General features: G+C 41.1%; 1 protein-coding gene across 2 annotated transcripts in view; it reads left to right on the top strand.

The window, feature by feature from the left end:
• The window catches only part of trip4 (thyroid hormone receptor interactor 4), a 61,909-nt gene extending 44,457 nt beyond the window's left edge, over positions 1-17,452 (top strand). The window contains exon 13 of one of the 2 annotated variants that reach the window (XM_020099577.2): positions 15,906-17,452. In XM_020099577.2, coding sequence (XP_019955136.1) covers positions 15,906-15,970 — 65 coding nt within the window. In that variant the 3' untranslated portion in view covers positions 15,971-17,452. Of the gene's footprint in view, positions 1-15,769 lie in introns of both variants that reach the window. The other variant, XM_069526241.1, reaches the window with a different exon arrangement.
• Positions 17,453-18,300: the final 848 nt, after the last annotated feature.

Below are 18,300 nucleotides of genomic sequence, written 5' to 3'. Positions count from 1 at the left end.
CTGGATAACAGAGGAACCCACTGGTGGAGGAAATGTTAGTATGTGTGCATTTATGTTCCTATAGCACTATAGATTTCCCTGTATTGTTGGGAGATGTTGTGGGCTTAGTATTAATGAATTGTGCTAGTTTGGTGCAGACCCATGTGCAGGTCCATTTGTTTTTGGATGAATTCATCTGTGTGCTGAGTGTCTGCCTGTGTGCATGAGAATAACATGGCTCAATTTCCATTTTTATGAACAATCCAGTTACCTCTGTCAGGGAGACTGATGGGGAGAGGTCTGCTGGATCAATGTCAGCGTGCCTCTGGCGTGCCAAGGAGCTTGTGCACAGTGTTACTGCTTCCTTTGCTGCAGCTCAGCCCCTCGCAGACATACTCACACACACATGCATGCACAGGAACAACTACATACACTTACACTTTGTCAAACATACACTATTTCCCACCAATTCACATTCATCCCCCTCCGTTTCTCACCCGTCAGTAGACAGCATACGTTCTGACATTTGACAGGCCCATCAGCAGTTTTCCTCCTCACACTCTGCAGACAGCCAGCCTGTGGAGACCCAAACATAACCTTGAGCTAACTTAACCTTGAGCTAAATGAGCTACTTAAGCAGACCCATGGGACTCCTCTGATATTTGCTGGTCATAATGTTAGCCATGGGTGCTCAAGCCTCTTAGCAATAACCTGAGAGTAAGAAAAAGGAAGACATGACAAAAAAAGGTTGGTCTCTCTTAAAACCCCAGCTGTTATTGTTTTATGTCAGAACTGCTACTCATCCACACAAAAACACACACACACACCATTTGGTGTTGGCATTTATCCAAAGTAGTAAGAATTATATGCAGTGGGAGTGAAAGCAGAAACCCTGGCAGTGTTTGTTCTCTTCTCTCCCTATTGAGCTGCACCACACGGAGCGCACAGATAGATAAATCCTCGAGCAGCGTCAGATTAATCAGAAATGATGGTGGCTGTTAGACAATGTCAGGCAAATAAAATGTCTTCCCCCGATTCTGGTTGATGGCAGCTCATGAACACAACTTGCCAAATTAAATCCCCCTATGGGCTTTTATGATAAAGAGCATGAGCATAGGCTTGGATTTGATGATCAAAACTGAGAATTCATGCCTCGTCTCAGATTTGAGAGGGAGAGGTTTTGATCTGCTCACCCACCGAGTATCTTAAACATTGTAAAGATGGGAAGCAAACTGCAAGAACCTCATGCTTGCTCAGTGTAGATGTAATATAATAAAGCACCCTGCTATATTACAGTATAACAGTTTGCTCAGGGCATTAACATATCTGTATTTAGCATATGTGCTGTTTCTCTGTCGGTGCTGCACAATTAATAATGAGAAACTTATCAAAGCTGACATATCAATTGAGCCAACTCTGCTTATATTGGCCTATCACAGCTATAACAATAGAGGTACATGATGTCTGATATGTGCCGATCATGGAACACAATGTATAAAAAGATAATGGGCTGATTTAAAAATGGGGAATATATATAATTTGGTGAAAATACATAAATTAGTTAATGAGCTACTGGCTAATAACATTTTTTAGATCCAGAGTCGTTCGTGTTCAGATCTCTTAGTTTCCATGTTTTGTCCTTAAAATACAGAGTTTTCGAAATGGTGTGAATAAACAAAATGAATTAGTCAGCCACTAGTTAATTTTCAATTGTAGAACAGAAACTTTAAAACACAGAAAAACAGACCAGCAACCTACCAATCTAAAAATAACGACATATATTTCAATATCTTTTTTTAATCAGTTAGACTCGGCTCCTTTATTTTGTTCTTTACGGTTTGTTGCCTTTTTGTTTTTTCGGCAGTCGGTCTGATAAATCATAATCAGTCAGAGAGGAAATCATATAGCTCCATAAATAATGCCATACTTTGATGGATTCACTGGGCTCCACTGTTATTGTACTCTCCCTGCCAAGTTTCCACTGATGACTTGATTATAAAATATTGTTTCCAGTGCAGAGCCCAAATTCCGGCTGTTTTTAAGGGAATATTTTGACATTTTCGGAAACACACTCGAGAGATCAATACCTCTCTCGTGTCAAGAAATGGGGAGAAAATCACAAAATACCAAGTAACTGCCCGTATGAACTTTTCTAGATATTTTTCATTTTATATTCAGAATAATGAGAACTTGTTAAATCTAAACTAAGACAACCTGCCGCTGGCTTTGACCATATATTTATAACACTTGGACATGAGAGTGCATCGATGTTAGTAGTTTAGCTCTCAGCAAGGAAATATATCAGGATATTTCTTTTCTTTTGAACAGTCATTTAGCAGAAAATGTCTTTGCTGAGCCACAAAATTGGAGCTTGATTGAACATTTGCATGTTTGTTTGTTTTCTCAGATTTTCAGATTAGATTCCAGGTCTTTCCTGATGCTTCAGATTCAAAGTGACAGAGGATTATTGGTTCTGTTCAGAAGCTTGTTTGTTTTTGTCACTTATTTCAAGTTGGTGGCCTTGCCGCAAATTGGTTCTAGTAGCTTCATCTGCTGCCAAGTGGATAGAGCCAGATTTCATGGTCTTTTGCATTTGATTGTATTTGTGGTCCACATGTGCTGTTGAGTCAAGAACTAATGTTCCACAGTATTTATGAATCAAGCCTCTACATCCATGCAATGAGATACGAATGTGGTCAATGTGTGCAAATCTGTTTATATATATGTATAATCCATACATACAATATGAATAGTTATGAGTGGCAGCAGAGAACAGACTGCCTCACTGGTTCCTTCCCCCAGAGATGAGCTGTGCACTTGAGCTGACTGTTAAACAAGCACTACTGTACATCACTGTGCATGAACAAAGCAATGCACAAAGCTTCCCATCTCCTGACCTTAAGTTTAGTGTGTGTGCATGTGTGTGTGTGTGTGTAGTGGTGTGTGACTTTGCGAGTGTGTTCCCTCCACCTTGTATTAGTGTGTGTGAGGAGAGAGTGCCTGCAGGGGTGTCAGCGGAGGTTTAAGATATTCAGCTTGCTGTCAGCACCAACACATTTCTCCCTCTGCACCGCTGCACAGATATGGAAATCCAGCCTCCTCAGAATGCAGAGCACCAGATCAGCTTCAATTTATTCCATTCTGCTCTCTCCCTCTCTGTCTCTCTCTGCTGCCTCCCTCCCTCCACCCCCCTCTCTCTGTTCTCTCCCCCACTCTCCTGCTCTCTGCACTGTCTCCATTCTGTCGATGGTTTTGTGTTTGGTCTTAGCTGCTCTGTTCGTGGCATATGCCCCCAATGAGGAATTGCAGGGAGGTGAGAGGATTTTTACAGAGCGGCTTCAAGTCTCAGTGCAAAGGCGACGCTTCATTCTTTGAATCTAGTACAAGGTAGAGGAGGTGAAAAGATTGTGTGAGTGAGAACATTTGAGCACATATAGTCCTGTGTGTGTGTGTGTGTGTGTGTGTGTGTCTGTGTGTGTGGGAGAATTGTTTGTATTGTGCACATGCAACAATGTACCTGTCCCTTCACTCTTGTTAATTACCAGCAATAGAACAGCAGCAGCCCAGATTGCTCGTGGTGAAACACAATTAGTCAGTTGCCAAGCCGCTCTCAAAAAGGCTATCTCGCCAACACACAGTGTCATCAGTAATCTAGTCTCAGCATAATCTAAATGCCAATGTCTATCCTCTGTGATCCATCCCCAGCCCACACTACATTTACATTCTAATTAGATGTGGCCAAGGCCGCTTTATAAGGACCCTTTTTAATAACATGACTGTATTCACCTTTTCACAGTCCCATCACGGCTGTAAAAATAAAAAAAATAAAAAGAAAGAAAGAAGTAGGCTACACTTTATATTTTGTCCCTTTGACATTGTTGGCTACTGAGGATTTAAGTAGCTTTTAAAGCCCTCAGCACCCGAGTGTGTATAGCCTGAAAAGAGGTTTTCCTGTCTCTAGAGGATGAATTATAAATGGAATTGCAAGAAATGAGACGTGGTGTCAAAGCAGGAATAAAACGCTAACTCTATACACATCACACCCAGTTCATCCACAGTCAGGCTTCAAGGACGTTTAATTGTCATCTCTGCAGGATTATGTGTCACAATCATTTCACTGAAGACTTAATTTATGATATTTGTAGTAGCATTGTATTTGTTTTAACTGTTGTCCTGAGTAATAATATGAAGAATAACATGTTTTAACTCTAAGTAGAGATTCAGCTACTACATATTTTAGAATATTTATCAGCCTGCTGGTTGTTTTTTCTTAATTTAATAAAAGGAAACTGCTAATATTACAAGTCGGAAATCTGGACTCTAATTCACTTCAAAAATTAAATGAGTAATCAGTGATCAAAATATATAATTTTTCTGCCAATCAACTGCTCTATAAATATTTTCCACTCCAAACATTGTGCACTTTTATTGAAAGTAAAATAATTGAAGCGTTACCTTTCAAATATCAGAATAAGTCCTTTTCACTTCGTAAACAAACGTTATCGATATTCTTTTCATGAATCTAAAATACGAAAACCCATTTTATGATCCGCGGAGATTCGACAGCTGTTAAAACAACATTCACTTTTAGTCCTTTTAGCTTTCACAGTAGCAACTGCACCTGTGTGAGGGTTTTGGTGATATCACGTTGTTTTAACAGGAACATGTGACAGAAGCTAATGTGAAGAGAATAAAACATCTTCTGGATCACTGCCCTCATTTTCTCTCTTGTGACTGATCCCTCGAGGGTGGTGAGGAGTCTGATTAGGATACGAGATGTTCTCATTCCCCAGCGTTTTCATCTGAAACTGACAATAGTTTGATTTTAGGATCTGGAAGACAAAGATCGGCAGCTGTTTTCACAAAGTATGTAGCGACCAACAAACGTCATAATTGAATATTTCACGTGTTTTTCTGGGCTTTAGATCTCAATACGTTGTCGAATGAGTAACTTTCCTCCAGAGGTTTAAGTTGATTCTGATCAGACGCCTGGTTTATCATTTGAAGTTACAAATCACAGTCGATCAATGAAAGGCTGCTTTCAGACATGCACTGAACTCCAGCAATTTTACTGAAATTTTCCAGAGGGGCTGTATGTGAGAAATCACATGTCCGAGTCATTCGCTGTGGAAGTTTTCCTGCCAGCCCCGAGTAATACACTGTATGTCGTAAAAATGAATGAGCTCATGTGAACAGGGAAATGTCCGGAAAATTCCCTGATAGCTGACGTGTTGATGACATTTCTAACACCTGACAGAGGAAAAACCGGAAAAAGAAAAGAATAAAAAAATCTCAAGATGAGAAAGAGGAGCCAAATGTGAAGCAGATACAAAGATGTCAACTTAAAAAGACAACGAGATTCAAAATCTTTTGGCAACAAGAATTGACGCCGGTGTCGTTGTGCTGATAACAACAAGACGAACATCTCCCCAGCAGACTTTTAATGTGCCGCCTCAGATACTCTGCCCAGGCTTCGACTCTCAGCTCAATGTTCCAGACATTTTGCTGTTGTTGTGAGTGTGTCTGACCCCGGACAATCTTCTGCTGTGAAAGGCAAACACCTAATTTTTCTTTTACATTTTCCAGAGTGCATGTCTGAAAAGGTCTGGAGACAGAAATATAAACACAGATTCTTGAGTCTGTAGCTTCACCTGAACTCAACTGAAAATCACCTTCATTAACTTGAATCTTTCTTATTATCTTCAAGTTAATTAAATCGGGCCCTTCATAGACGTCAGTATGACTTCTGAATTATTCTGTGTGAGCTAATGAACTGTGAAGCTTCGTGGTGAAAGCATGATGGAGTTACACAGTGTCGTTATCTTCAGTGACTCATTTTTTTGAGACCTAAGTTAATTATTACGCATGATCTTCTGCAAAGATTACCTCTCTTAACTAACGCTGTATTCTTAATAACACTACTCTTTCAGTTTAAAAGCTGAACTATGCTCACAGTCTAGTATTTGCAATAACAGTGAAATGCTGTTTGCTGTTTTTAGTCACACTGATTGACAAGGATGAGTTGAGATAAAATCTGGGCTGGTTTAGATAAAATCTTAAGTGTGTCTTTGTCTCGTTGAGCATAAAACCACAACAGTGGATTGGGGAAAATAGTCAGATCTGCAAAGTGAATTAGAAATTCAATTTGTTTAAGCAACATCACAGTGTCTTTTTATTCTCCGGGATCTAAGTCAGGACAAAGGAAAACATTAATGCTTAGACACAGATCTGCGGGGGAATGCTAAGTACATCCATAATACACACATGCCTATGATCTCATAATATATTTATACTTTAAACAAGAGTTGACAGAGCGCACGGAATTCGTTTTATTTTCATCTGTCGTGCTCATGTTGTCTCCAGATGACTTCTCTGTTTCCCATCGGCATGAGAATGAAAATTAGAGCCCGGCCTTGACAATACGTCTACTTAAAAGGGACAAATAGTAAAAACACGTGTTTTATTTCACACCACATGCAGCTCCAATAACATTTACAGCAAAAAAAAGACACATGAAGCGATGACAGATTTTAACCATATTGTTCTGAAAATGTTCAAAACAATTCCAAATAAATTCAAGGCATTGTTTGCGTAATATCTGTTGAAGGAAAATGAAGTTGTAACTGAAGGAAGGTATCTAAAGGTGTAGGTTTAGCAGTTGTTACGTCCTCGCTGTAAGGAACCGTTGAACAGCAGCACAAGAGAAGTGACTGATAAGCTGTGCAGCTGTGACCCTGTTCTCAAGAATCACTTTGTGGCCTCAGGGAAAACCGGATCCGTCTGTTACGGCACATTCATACAGGCAACTCCCAGTACCTGATAAACTCTCCTGCTCAGCCATAACAGGTTTCCAAGTTACTGTGGGAGGAAAAGCCAACCCAGTGTTTTCTTTCCAACTAGTTTGACTAACAGCAAAACTGAGTTTTAAAACCGGGTCAGCGACATTTACACCCGTCTCCGTTTATCGGCCACAGCGATGTGTTTTAAAACGTAGTAGAGTGGATGCAGTGGACTGAATTGAACCAGGTTCCATTTTATTGCCTGTGAGTTCCGCTCCTCGTTTCCAGGAGTGTGAATGCACCATTTCTTTTTTCAGAAGTACGCAAGTCTTGCCAACATCCCACATTCAGTCTGTGAGCAACTTTATTATTGAAGCTTCCTTTTGTCTGTGTGCTGCGTTGAACATTTAGATAATGTATTTTTACTGCATTGGTTTAGTTTCTCAGGAGACACTTCAGGCAGAAATGCCAGTGAAATATTATTAAGAGACCATGAACGTATGACAAAAAACAAAATTAATATTAATTTCTTAAACTCAAACTGAGCTCCAAGCAGTTTCTGAAACTTTTATTATGTGTTTCCAGTGAACTGAAGAGATTTAACTTTTTGCCAGGACATCTGATTGACTGTTGACATTCAGTTACTCCAAAAGTTCTGCCACGTCCAACATTCTTTGGCTGACGGACTTGAAACTGTTCGCACGTCATCTAAGCTTTCATGGTTGTTCGGCTCTTCAGAAAAGCGATTTTGGGGAAGTTGTTTATCATGTGTATTTGTGATGTGAATGTGGAGTTTGGTTTGGAAAGACATCTGCTGGAGCCAAGTAGCCACAGATGGGAGCCATGACATCAGGTCTGAGGGGAGAGTATTTTAAAGTCCATTACATTCAGCATTGAATTTGTGTTTCAGTTCAACACAATGTTTAAGTCAGGAAGTTTTAACTGTGATTGCTATGTCAACAGTATAGTCTAAGAAAATATACGTCCTCAAAAGTTTATGAAACTAAACCACTGAACTGGAACTGAACCACATTTTGATGTAGGCTGATGCCTTTTTACAAGGCATTGCCTCCAGCATGTAATCAATACGTATACTGTGTAACACCATTGACTAACTCTCAGTTGAAGCTGAGCAGTTCTTCTCCTTGAAATAGTCACAATCTGTGTATTGTTCATCTCCGCGCTGTAGAAACTAAAACTGTGGGTGTGGAAACATTCTTAACAGTCTGTCCAGGTTCTACTTCTCTCTGTTTCAATTAGCATTTCACTTTGACAGTGATTTGCTGAGAGTAGAACTCTAGTTTATTCAGAGATAATCCCTGTTTGTGAATCAAGCAGGGATTATGAGTCAGCGTTGGTACAGTGTTGTCTGATCATCATTTTCCAGAGTTCACTGAAATGTCTCCTGCATCTGTGATACACTTCTTCTTATGTAAAGTACCAACGAGCATCTGCAGTTTGTACCTGGAAGCCCTCGAACTCCGAAGCTGTTAAGGATCAACCTACTCAGATTTTGTGTCTTTGCCCGACTGTTGGAATTGCTAACCCTTTAAATGTGAGCTGTCAATCACAAAGCGCCGTACGGACAGTCTGAAAGTGGTGGAAAAAGTGCTTTTCAGTTTGTCAGCTGGAGGTGGTCTTCATCACTCAGGTTTGTAACTTTGGGAGGCTGACAGTTTGAATTCCTGCAGCAGTGAGCCAGCTGTGTGTCGGAGTGAAAATGGGCAAAGCACCAAATGCTGTTCTGATTCTATTTTTTCATCCAAATTCCTCACATTGCTTTTTTTGTTACTGTTGGTTGTAGTGCAGCAGTAGCCTCTGTGCAGTTGGGCTATAAAAAGAAATACGTCTTACTAATGGTGACAGATGCATGTTTCAAAATATAAAACTTAGATCTAAACTAAAGAGTGGAGGAGACATGTTATGCTTTTCTTAGTTTTGCTTCCCTTTAATGTGTTTACATAGGTTTGTAAAAGGTCTGTAAATTTAAAAAGCCCAAAGTCAGCGGTAAAGGAAACACTGAAATACTTTGTCATAGCTGGAAAGAGCGAGAGCGGAGGCGGACATTTCCTACACACGCTGTAAACTGTTGACCAATTAAATCAGAGTGGGTCGGCTGGCTGGTGCCTTAAAGAGACAGGCCACCAATCTGGTGTTTCCGACAGAGGCTGAAAAGAGTAGCTGCAGCAAAGGACCGTCTGAGGGAAGTGATGTTTTAAACACGTAAACATTGTTAAGTAATAACCCAAATTAGAATTATGAACCTGAATATGACTCGTAATGTCTCCATTAATCATATTTAAAATGTTTGACAGTTCGTGGGTAAATGATAGTGTTCGCAAATGCTGCCACCATATCCTCACTGCTGTACGTCTGCCTACCAACCAGCAACAACTCCTCTGCCCTGACGTGTCAGACACTGGTTCTCTAGCAAGTTGTGACTAACTGTCATGTGTGTGACTAAACAGGCTCAACAGCATGCTGTTGGTTGGAGAAATCATTTAGCCATTACAGCCCCTCAGTGTCTGTGAAAACAGCTCCAGGCATGAAGGTTTGGACAGACTGAGAGATGGAGAGGGACTGCTTTCTCTGCAGTGGGAAGCAGGGATGATGCTTCTCTCTAACCCCTTGCAAACAGCATGCCAACGCAAGTCTCAAACAGCAGCCTCTCTATCCACTTGTAAATTCACCAGCTCGGCAGCACAGGAAGGGAATGTAAATTAGGTGTGACTAACGGCAACATGGGAATCCAGGCAGTATTTCCCCTCCTCTCTTGCTGTTCTCCCTGGCTACCAAGGAATTATACCCCCTCCCCCTTCCCAACCACTGTATGCATAGACAGAGAGACAGCTCTTAAATGTGCCATATAAAGACTGATGACATGCTAGCTTTACCTGGCAGAGTTTGCTCTGCATCTCTTTTTATTTTCAGTCTTGTTTATGGCTGCACTCATCTTTGGCTACATCCACACTACCAACCTTTGGTTTTAAAACACATCACTGATTTTGCCTGCCCTCCACATTTCTCCTGCGTTTTCGAGTGCACAGCACTGAGATGTTTGGAAAAGCTGCTGGTTCCGTTTTATGGCAGATGGCCACAAACAGAGACGTTTTGGAGACAGTGTTGCAGTCACTCGCTTTCACGCCCCGATTGGTTCTTATCAGTCAAAGCTACCGACGTCAAAAGCAAAACCTGACAAACACTTTCTGTCATCAACGATTCCATTTCCTCATTGTTCCAAGAAAAGAAATCCCCTGTCTCACTTCAACATTGCTGTTTTCCGTTCAAAGAATTATCTGTAACTAAGCAACCAGCTGCAGAGTCAACAATCTGCACTGGCACGCACATGACCACTGTGTGAATTATCATGTGAGATGCATTTAACACGAGTTGAAATGTTCATCCGGACAGAGATCGTTTAGGTTTAATAACTAAATACACTTTATTTTTTCTTTTACTCTTAAATGGTAAATGGCAAAGAGCTGATACTAGGTCCTGGTAAAAACATGGAAATATAGGGTTTTTTTTTTTTTTTGGTGTGACTCAACGGGTGGCGATGTTCGTGGGTTGTTCAGTGATCCAGTTTTCTCCACAGCGTAACATCCTGACCGTGTCTGTCCTGGCCTTGTTAAAGTTGAACCTACACATTTGTGACTGTTGTTTTGAAGATGGATGGATAGATAGAAAGACAGAAAGATAGATGGATAGACAGATAGATGGATATGGACATTATTGGGAAGTCAGAGCATATTTCTTGTCGCCACCATTAAATCCTCCCATCTAGTTTAATACCGTTAAAGCTTTTCCGCTCCAGGCGATATATTGTGATAGACTCTGAATTGGTTATCGTGGGAGCCCAATGGGGATGAATGTCACACATATGCTGTTACATTCAATCAGAGCTGGTGATGCTCCACTTTTAACTTCACTTTTCTGTGTCATCACTGCTTGGGGTCATTTCCTCGTGTCGAAGCGTGCTATCAGAAGGTGCATCAACATGTGGTCGGGGTGTACATACGTAGCGGTTCTAGCTTTATTATCCAGGTGCAGTGGGACCGGTGTGTAATGAAAAGATAGCATACAAAATTCTGCCTTTTTATTCTTCGGTGCGTAGGCAGTTACTCTCACAGAGACAGAACCGGCAACCGGCTTATTATTCTTGTGATTATTATTGCGAGGGAGCTGATGGACCAACATGTTATTGATGTCAGCGAGGATGTCAGCGGACCTCTATTTCAGTCTAATAAATACTCTTTGCACTACTGCCCCTAGATTTCAAGGGATTATGCGAGTTCTCTCTCCATCATCGATGAGCTGTATTCTCCTCTCGTGTGTAATGGGAATGGTATGCATGCAGTAATATTTGTGATTATGTAAAGAGAGTGTCCGAGTGTCGTGTACGTATGAGCGTCTCTGTGTGTGTGTGTGTGTTTTACGGTCCTGGTGATGGAGAGCTAGCCCTCTGCAGACAGCCTGTGCTTATTTTATGGCCTCCTCCCCAGCTGCAGCGTGTGGGCAATAAACCTTTCTCCAGCAATCTCCAAACAGTCCAGCAATCAATGGGAAATTATCTCAGCCAATCGATGGTCCAGCCTTTCTATCTCTCCCTCTCTCTACCTCTCCTGCTGTCCTCCTATCTGTATCCCTTTCTCCCTCCCCCTACCCTCCCTCTCCTCATCCCTTGTCTCATTTTTGCTGTCTCTCTGTTTTTTCCACCCACTCCTTCACTCACCCTCCCTCTCTCCGGCTTGCATTCCCTCCAGCTCTCTGGGCTCCGCAGCACCTACTCTGAAATGCGACAGCTCAGCAGCTCCAGAGCCATTAACAAAAGTCGCCTTCACACATGGAATATGTAACAGCATTGGATTGACTTTCCTGGAGAATATAATGAGTCTGAATCGCTCATACAGCCAGAGAATACTCCCCCCTGACTGACGACAAGGGTACTTACTGTACTCTGTGTTTGTTGTTGCTGTTGTCCTTGGTTGTCCGTAGCCAGTTGCACGAAACCTTGTTATTTTTCCATGTTTCACTTAGGGATGTATTTTAATGAGTTCACAGAATTGCCTAAAGTGTTCTTCTCAAATCGTTTCCCTGGAATAGAAATAAAATAAGTGGTTTCCATCATTCAGACCTTTAAGCAGCGTAAATACTCTGAAATCGCTATGGTGACAGAGCTGACGTGACAGCTAATTATTCAAGTTAAGTCTTTGTTGGGGTGTGTTCACACGTAAGCGCAGAGGAAATGGATTGAAAGCGACTCAAAATAAATAAAGAACACTTATTTTAAAAAGTAAACATTAGTAAATCTGATCCCCACATGGCTTTAAATGTCGTGTTTGTTAATTAATACGGTTCAGCGAATTTTTAGGTGGCAAAAGAAACAAACTGTGGAAAAACTACAATAATTAAGCAGGTTTCTCGTTTTCATATTTTCTGCACCTCAAGTTTTTAACGTGAGGAAATTTGCATTTGCAACCACTGTGATCCAGATTATTCTATTAAAGGTATCATAAAACCACTTGCAGGAGAAAGAGGTTGTTGTTGGTTATGAACCCACAGAGAATCATCGCCCAGCTCTGTGGCTCCTCTCAGCTTCACAGAGCTTTCAAACCTTTTTCATCTTTTTGTTTTGGTTTTCCTGCCCCAGCTGTTTTCATTCACTCTCACCACACTAATGGTGTCATTTCGGTCGCAGCATTGCGGCTGTTTTCAGTAAAGAGGCTCTAAAAACCAACCATAAGTTATACCTGCCCTGCATTTAATGGCAGACAGGCAGTTAGCGAATAGCAGGTGAAACATAGAGCAGCTGAAGAGAGAAAAAACAGAGTGAATATTGAAGTTGCATTTGCCAGGTGGTGATGACTTTAATAAATGCTAATGTTGCTCCATGTCTGTTGGAAGTGTAAATAGACAAGTGTTTGCTAACATCTTCATCGTTGTGTTTACATCTGGTTTCACTGCTGCAGGTTCCCAAATGAATCAATTAACTAATTAATGATTTCTTCTTAAGTACAGCACTTGAGGTAATGTATGTAACTTAAGTGTCATAAAGGGAAATTGAATTTTCACCAGTTGATTGAATATCATCATAACAAGTGTATCATCTTCTAGATATCTACTGATGAATAGAGCCAGAATGAAGCAGAGTAAAGAATTACCAATACTGAAATATCAGTATGTTGTTATCAAATCCTCATGACAAAGAAATGTAAGTGAGGCTTGATATTTACAGTTTAACATTGAAGCTCATTAGAAATCACTCTGGATAAAAAGAAAACCTAAATCACATCTTTGTAAACATTCAGTTGATTCTTGCCCAATCAGGCATTTTCAATTCAAAACAACTTCATTTGTCCCTGGAGGAGAATTCTGGATACAATTCATCACAGATACAACAAATACAACACATCATTGTCCTGAATAACTGAATCTTTTTTAATGTAGTTTAAAATATCTCTCGTTCTGTTCTCAGAAAACAGATCTATCACTTTGCTGCTACAAAATTGTTCATTATGTATTATTTAAAAACAAATGTTCCTACTTTGACAGCTGCTAAATGCTAACTGCAGTAATTGGGCTCTTAACGTCTCATATTTATTTTCTCCTAGAATACACACTAGCCTGAATCTGCTCTTAGACAGTTGATACTGAAAAGCTTTCTTAAAACCATGATGCATTTCTGTTATGGTGGAGTTATCATTAATCTCTGGTAAACTTTTTGGCAGCAGTCAACCAAAACAAATCCAGAGGTGTTTCCACACCTAAGCAGCAGCTCTTGCTCCTGGCAGAGCAGACAGACACTGACAGCCTTTCAGACAGAGCTTGGAAATGGTGAGCAAACAACACTTCTCCTAAACAACTTGTTTACGCTGCTACTACCCACAGAGTTCAGCTATAACGCGACAACATGAAGAGAAAGCACAAGTGACAACCACCACCCCTGCCTGTCACACTTGTATCATATTTTCCTCGGCCTCAGCCGCAGGGAAAACATCCAGCTAATGCCACGGATTGACAAGCGGGCGGCTGGTGTTGGGCAGAGAGGTTATTTTTTACCTTGCTGTGAAGGATGGTGGTCAACACGGGTTATCAAAACCCAGCAGGTTGTTCTGCACAGAAAAACAAATTGAAATGTGATTGATACAGGGAAAGTTGTATTGTCACAGCTACAGTAGATTAGGAGGTCGGCATCAGTTCAGTGGCTGCAGGAGTTTGTTTACTCACCATATCTACAAGCACTGATATAAATAGCAACTTGATAAAACCCTCTCCAGAGAATCGCTGCTGTTTTCATCTTTGTAAACATCATCTGAGGTTCACATGAAATAGTCAGATACAAATTCTAACCATGGAATTCCTCAGAACAATAGAAGTTTCTCTTTTATGACAGGAAAATGGTGGTTTCCTAATCAACAAGTTTGTGCAGGTGCTGGTTCGCTGGCTCAGCTGCAAAATCCAAAAGGATTAATGTCAGAGTTGTTACATTCTTGGCAGAATAAGAAACATGCTCAGACTCTAACATTCCTCGGACAAATCCACGGAGAACACTCACAACTGATTGTGTAGTGTGAAGTTTATTAGTTACTACAGAGCACTTTTACTTTTCTGTTTCCACCTGGTTCAACTCGTGTTTGTGTGTCGGAGTGAGTTTTTACACCAAAACAAAGATTTAGGCTCATTTCAAACCATCATACGATCCCGCTGTAGCATCTCCCACCATCTTACACTTCTGCCACTAGGGGTGCTATTTACTACAATGACTTTCAGTTCTGACTGTAGAAGTGTCGTGATGCAGCAGTTTTAACGTGTACCCTTCCTCGAGTCCTACACCGTACGCTGACGTGCTCCTCCCCAAAAATGCAACTACCTGACGAGGCGCAAGAGCTCTGATTGGTCCGCTTGCTAACATCGCATTTCCGGCAGACTCGCCGCCATTTTTGAATTGAGTGGAAGGAGGAAAACGGACGAAGTCTTTCTTCTCTTAGTTGCAGTTCTTTAAGAAAAAGAAACTGCCCTTCAACATCCATCAGCTCCAACGGCAACACGATCCATTTAGTGACACTCGCCATTTCTCTGGAGTAAACAGAGACGCCAGAGAAGTTGTAAATATAAGGACCAGTAACCGCAAGACTCTCAACAGCAGCTACGTGCGCAGAAGCATGAATTGGGCTTCAGAGTGTAATCTGGCTGATAGTGACCAGTTAGCGCTTATGCGAAGCAGCATAGCAACAAAAAATGAAGGCGTAAATCTAAAAATAGAAAATTAAATCAGTTGGAGCAAACATTTTTAGAACAGTGTTGTGTCCCCATAAAATCTGAGGCTGTCTGTCTGCATTCATCTTGTAACCTGTTGTTTCCGTCATTCTCCAGATTTTCTTTGATACCTTTGTTTTGCTGCCAACAAATTCAAATGAGTCTAAGAAGAAACAGCTGATTTCATACAAATTCAATTTTGTTACGTCTCATTCAGTAAATTTCTCCCTGCAAGCACATTAACTCTTTTTTTTCTTTCGTAAAGACTCAAACCACTTCATACAAGCATGGAAACTTTGATGCAATAGAGTACGGGGGGAATTTTTTCCATCAACTTTCTATTAATGAAATATTTCGAAAAAAGCACATGGAGACATCCCAACTGAAACGTGGCTGTAGCCTTATCGTCTCTTCAGCCTCTTTGAAACATGTTCAAGGTGGGAAAGTTGTGCCTTTACTCACTCGCTCTCTTTTCTTCATAAAAGGTTCAAACAGAGTGCGGTGGAGGTTATTCACACGTCAATGTCTGTGTGAAGGGGAGAGCCGACACATCACGCCTCTAATTCTGGAACATCACTACGCCGTCTAAAATCACACACTGGCTTTACACTGGCTTGTTTGGTTCAGTGTAAACAAGCAAACCTGGCATAATGAGGGGTCATTGTAATGGCACTATAACTGGATCTGCTTTAAAGGGGCTTCACTCGCTCGCTCTCTCTCTCTGTGTATGCCTGTCTCCTCCCATCCCTCCCCAGTCTACCCAAGGCCGCCTCTAATCAGCAGGCCTTGAGCTCTCATAAAGGTCACTCTGTCCCTTTGATGGTGTTTTGATTCATCCCTTCCTCTTCTCTCCCCTCCCCACCCTTCCCTTTCACCCCCTTTCTCTCACAGGGAAGCTGGAGAGCCAGTACCACCAGGGTGCCAAGAAGGGGCTGGTCCCGTCAGCTGCAGAGTGACGTCAGAGGAGAAGCTGAGGACAGATCGCCTGATCTCACGGGAACCAGGCAAATTATGTTCTCGAAGCATCGGCCAGTTTCCACAGGGGTAGTCCCAACATTCTTCGGGAGTTGTCGATGCCGGAATATTATCAGCATGGACTCATTCGCTCTGTGATTTATTCTCTGACATTTGCATTCGACTAAAGAAATGTTCACAGCACATAAACGTATAATCCTTGTGACAATTGATTGCATACGTCTTTATTTTGTACACAAATATGAGCTTTATAATTTTGCTCTAATTAAAATTCTATTTGTTGTGAACAGCAACGCCATCTTTCATAACACGTTCAAGAACAACCTAGTTGTTTCTCAAAGCAAACTCTCGCTCAAAGACATGAGCTCGCACATTTTTCATTAAAGTTGTGCTCAGCAAGCTAATAACTACAGAGCTGCTTTGTCCCGACGTTTTCAGGAGGGTCTGTATATGAGAACTCAAATGTCAGTTGCTCCGGACATTTTCCATAACTGTTCCCTCCAGCCCCCCCATTGTATAATGTCCAAATGAGCCCATGTGAGAATAGAGCAGAAAAAGTTTCTGGAAAGAATCAAAGCAGTAAGTGGATGTTTTGACGTTTCTAACACTCGATGGAGGCTCAAGTGGAAACTCAAGAGAAATACTGTCCCTCTCTTCTCCTCAGTGGTCTGTCATTACCCCTCTCACACACGAGGCCACATTTAGACCAACAATAGCTCTCAGTTAAAAAACTCCACCTTCTCATTCATTTCAATGAGACCTTAGCATTGGCAAAGAAGGGGGGGGGGGGGGGATCCAGAGAAGAAAAGAAGTTGATCCTGGATCAGCAGTGTAATCCAGCGACACACTGTTTAGACCAATCAAATGCATGTATGTGCAAATTCAGTCGCTGTTATTCTCTGAACGTGGTTCTGTCAGAGATCGTTATTACTTGACCATGATTTTATCTGAGTTTTATCGATCTTGCATCAGAGGTGCAGAAACAGGCCTCGGATGAGTCGTCAGCCTCGTGGACTTCTTGGGTGGCTCTTTATTCGCTCTCTGCTGAATCTGCAGCAACGTCAAGAAAAAAAAACCCTGGGGTTGTTTGGAGGCAGAGATATTTTCAGTCTCAACAGAATGGGGTTATCCAGAGTGAGCTCCCCTCTCACCACCACAAGAGCTTTAAACACGCTGCAACATTTTAATATTGAAGGTACATTTTCAGATGTGACTGACCTGTGGTCAGTGGTGGTAACGTGATAATTATAGAAAAGGCTGTTTTATGGTGTTTCCAAACGGCCACAATGGAATAAAAAAAACCAACACAGCCACCAGGACTCGTTTGGGATGAAGGGTTTTCCTAAAAAATACACAACGGTCCCACAAAAACAAAAGACCTTGGGTTGAGGTTCGGGATTGACTGGTGATTGATCATTGATCGATTGATTTGGTTTGAAGTTAATAAAAATGTGTGAAAACTTTGTGAGTTTGTTCTTTATTAAAAGGGGATTCTATTATATTCACCCTTGTTTATAAATGTGGGTGTGTAAATGAACGGTACTTAAAAACTTTTGGAATGGATCCAATAGATCATCTAATTAAAAAATTTTTTTATTAACCTTTATTTTTACTCATTCATTGAGGCTCTCATTTACAATGTAATCCTATGGGGCAACTGCGACAGTCCAGAAAATGTTCTCTAAAAACAACAAAAGGCTTCAATTGAACTTCTGGGGAATCCTTCTCTATTTACTTGTGATGTGAACAAACCAAAGACACATTTCAGAATTGGACAAACAAGACGTGGAGATGCTTCCTATCATATTTAAAACTGTCCACTTGTGATTGGAACATCTGAGACGGATGTTAATACAGGAACTAGAGAATCTACCACTGAAGATTGAAGCTACTTTAGTGAGTAATGAGTGTTAATACATTTTTATTTTCATTAATTGATTCATTACTTGTGTATTCCGTGTCCTAGCTCTCTTTAATGGGGAATGCAAAGACCTTATTTCTCTGTAGATCTTATCACTGGCAACTTCCACCCTCTGAGTTGTTAATCCCACTCCTGTTAATCACAAAAATGCATCAGCGTGATTGTGCGTCCAAAGTGTTGCAATAACTTAAGTCACAGCATTAAGATAAGAGATCCTGCAGGATTACAGCAGATTTCTTTTTTTTTGTGTGCAGTGTATTGTAGAGCTGGAACTGTACAGTCGGATAGTCTGGTGTTTTGGGAATTACCGTAGTTACACTGTGACTCACCGCGACATGGCTTCAACCCGTGTTATAGAAAGGATGACGGATTATTTCATCTTTACTTCCT

This window comes from Paralichthys olivaceus, chromosome 1, assembly GCF_024713975.1.
Source record: "Paralichthys olivaceus isolate ysfri-2021 chromosome 1, ASM2471397v2, whole genome shotgun sequence".
NCBI lineage: Eukaryota > Metazoa > Chordata > Actinopteri > Pleuronectiformes > Paralichthyidae > Paralichthys > Paralichthys olivaceus.
Note: the sequence above shows the minus strand (reverse complement) of the source record. Positions and strands in the feature narration are given on the sequence as shown.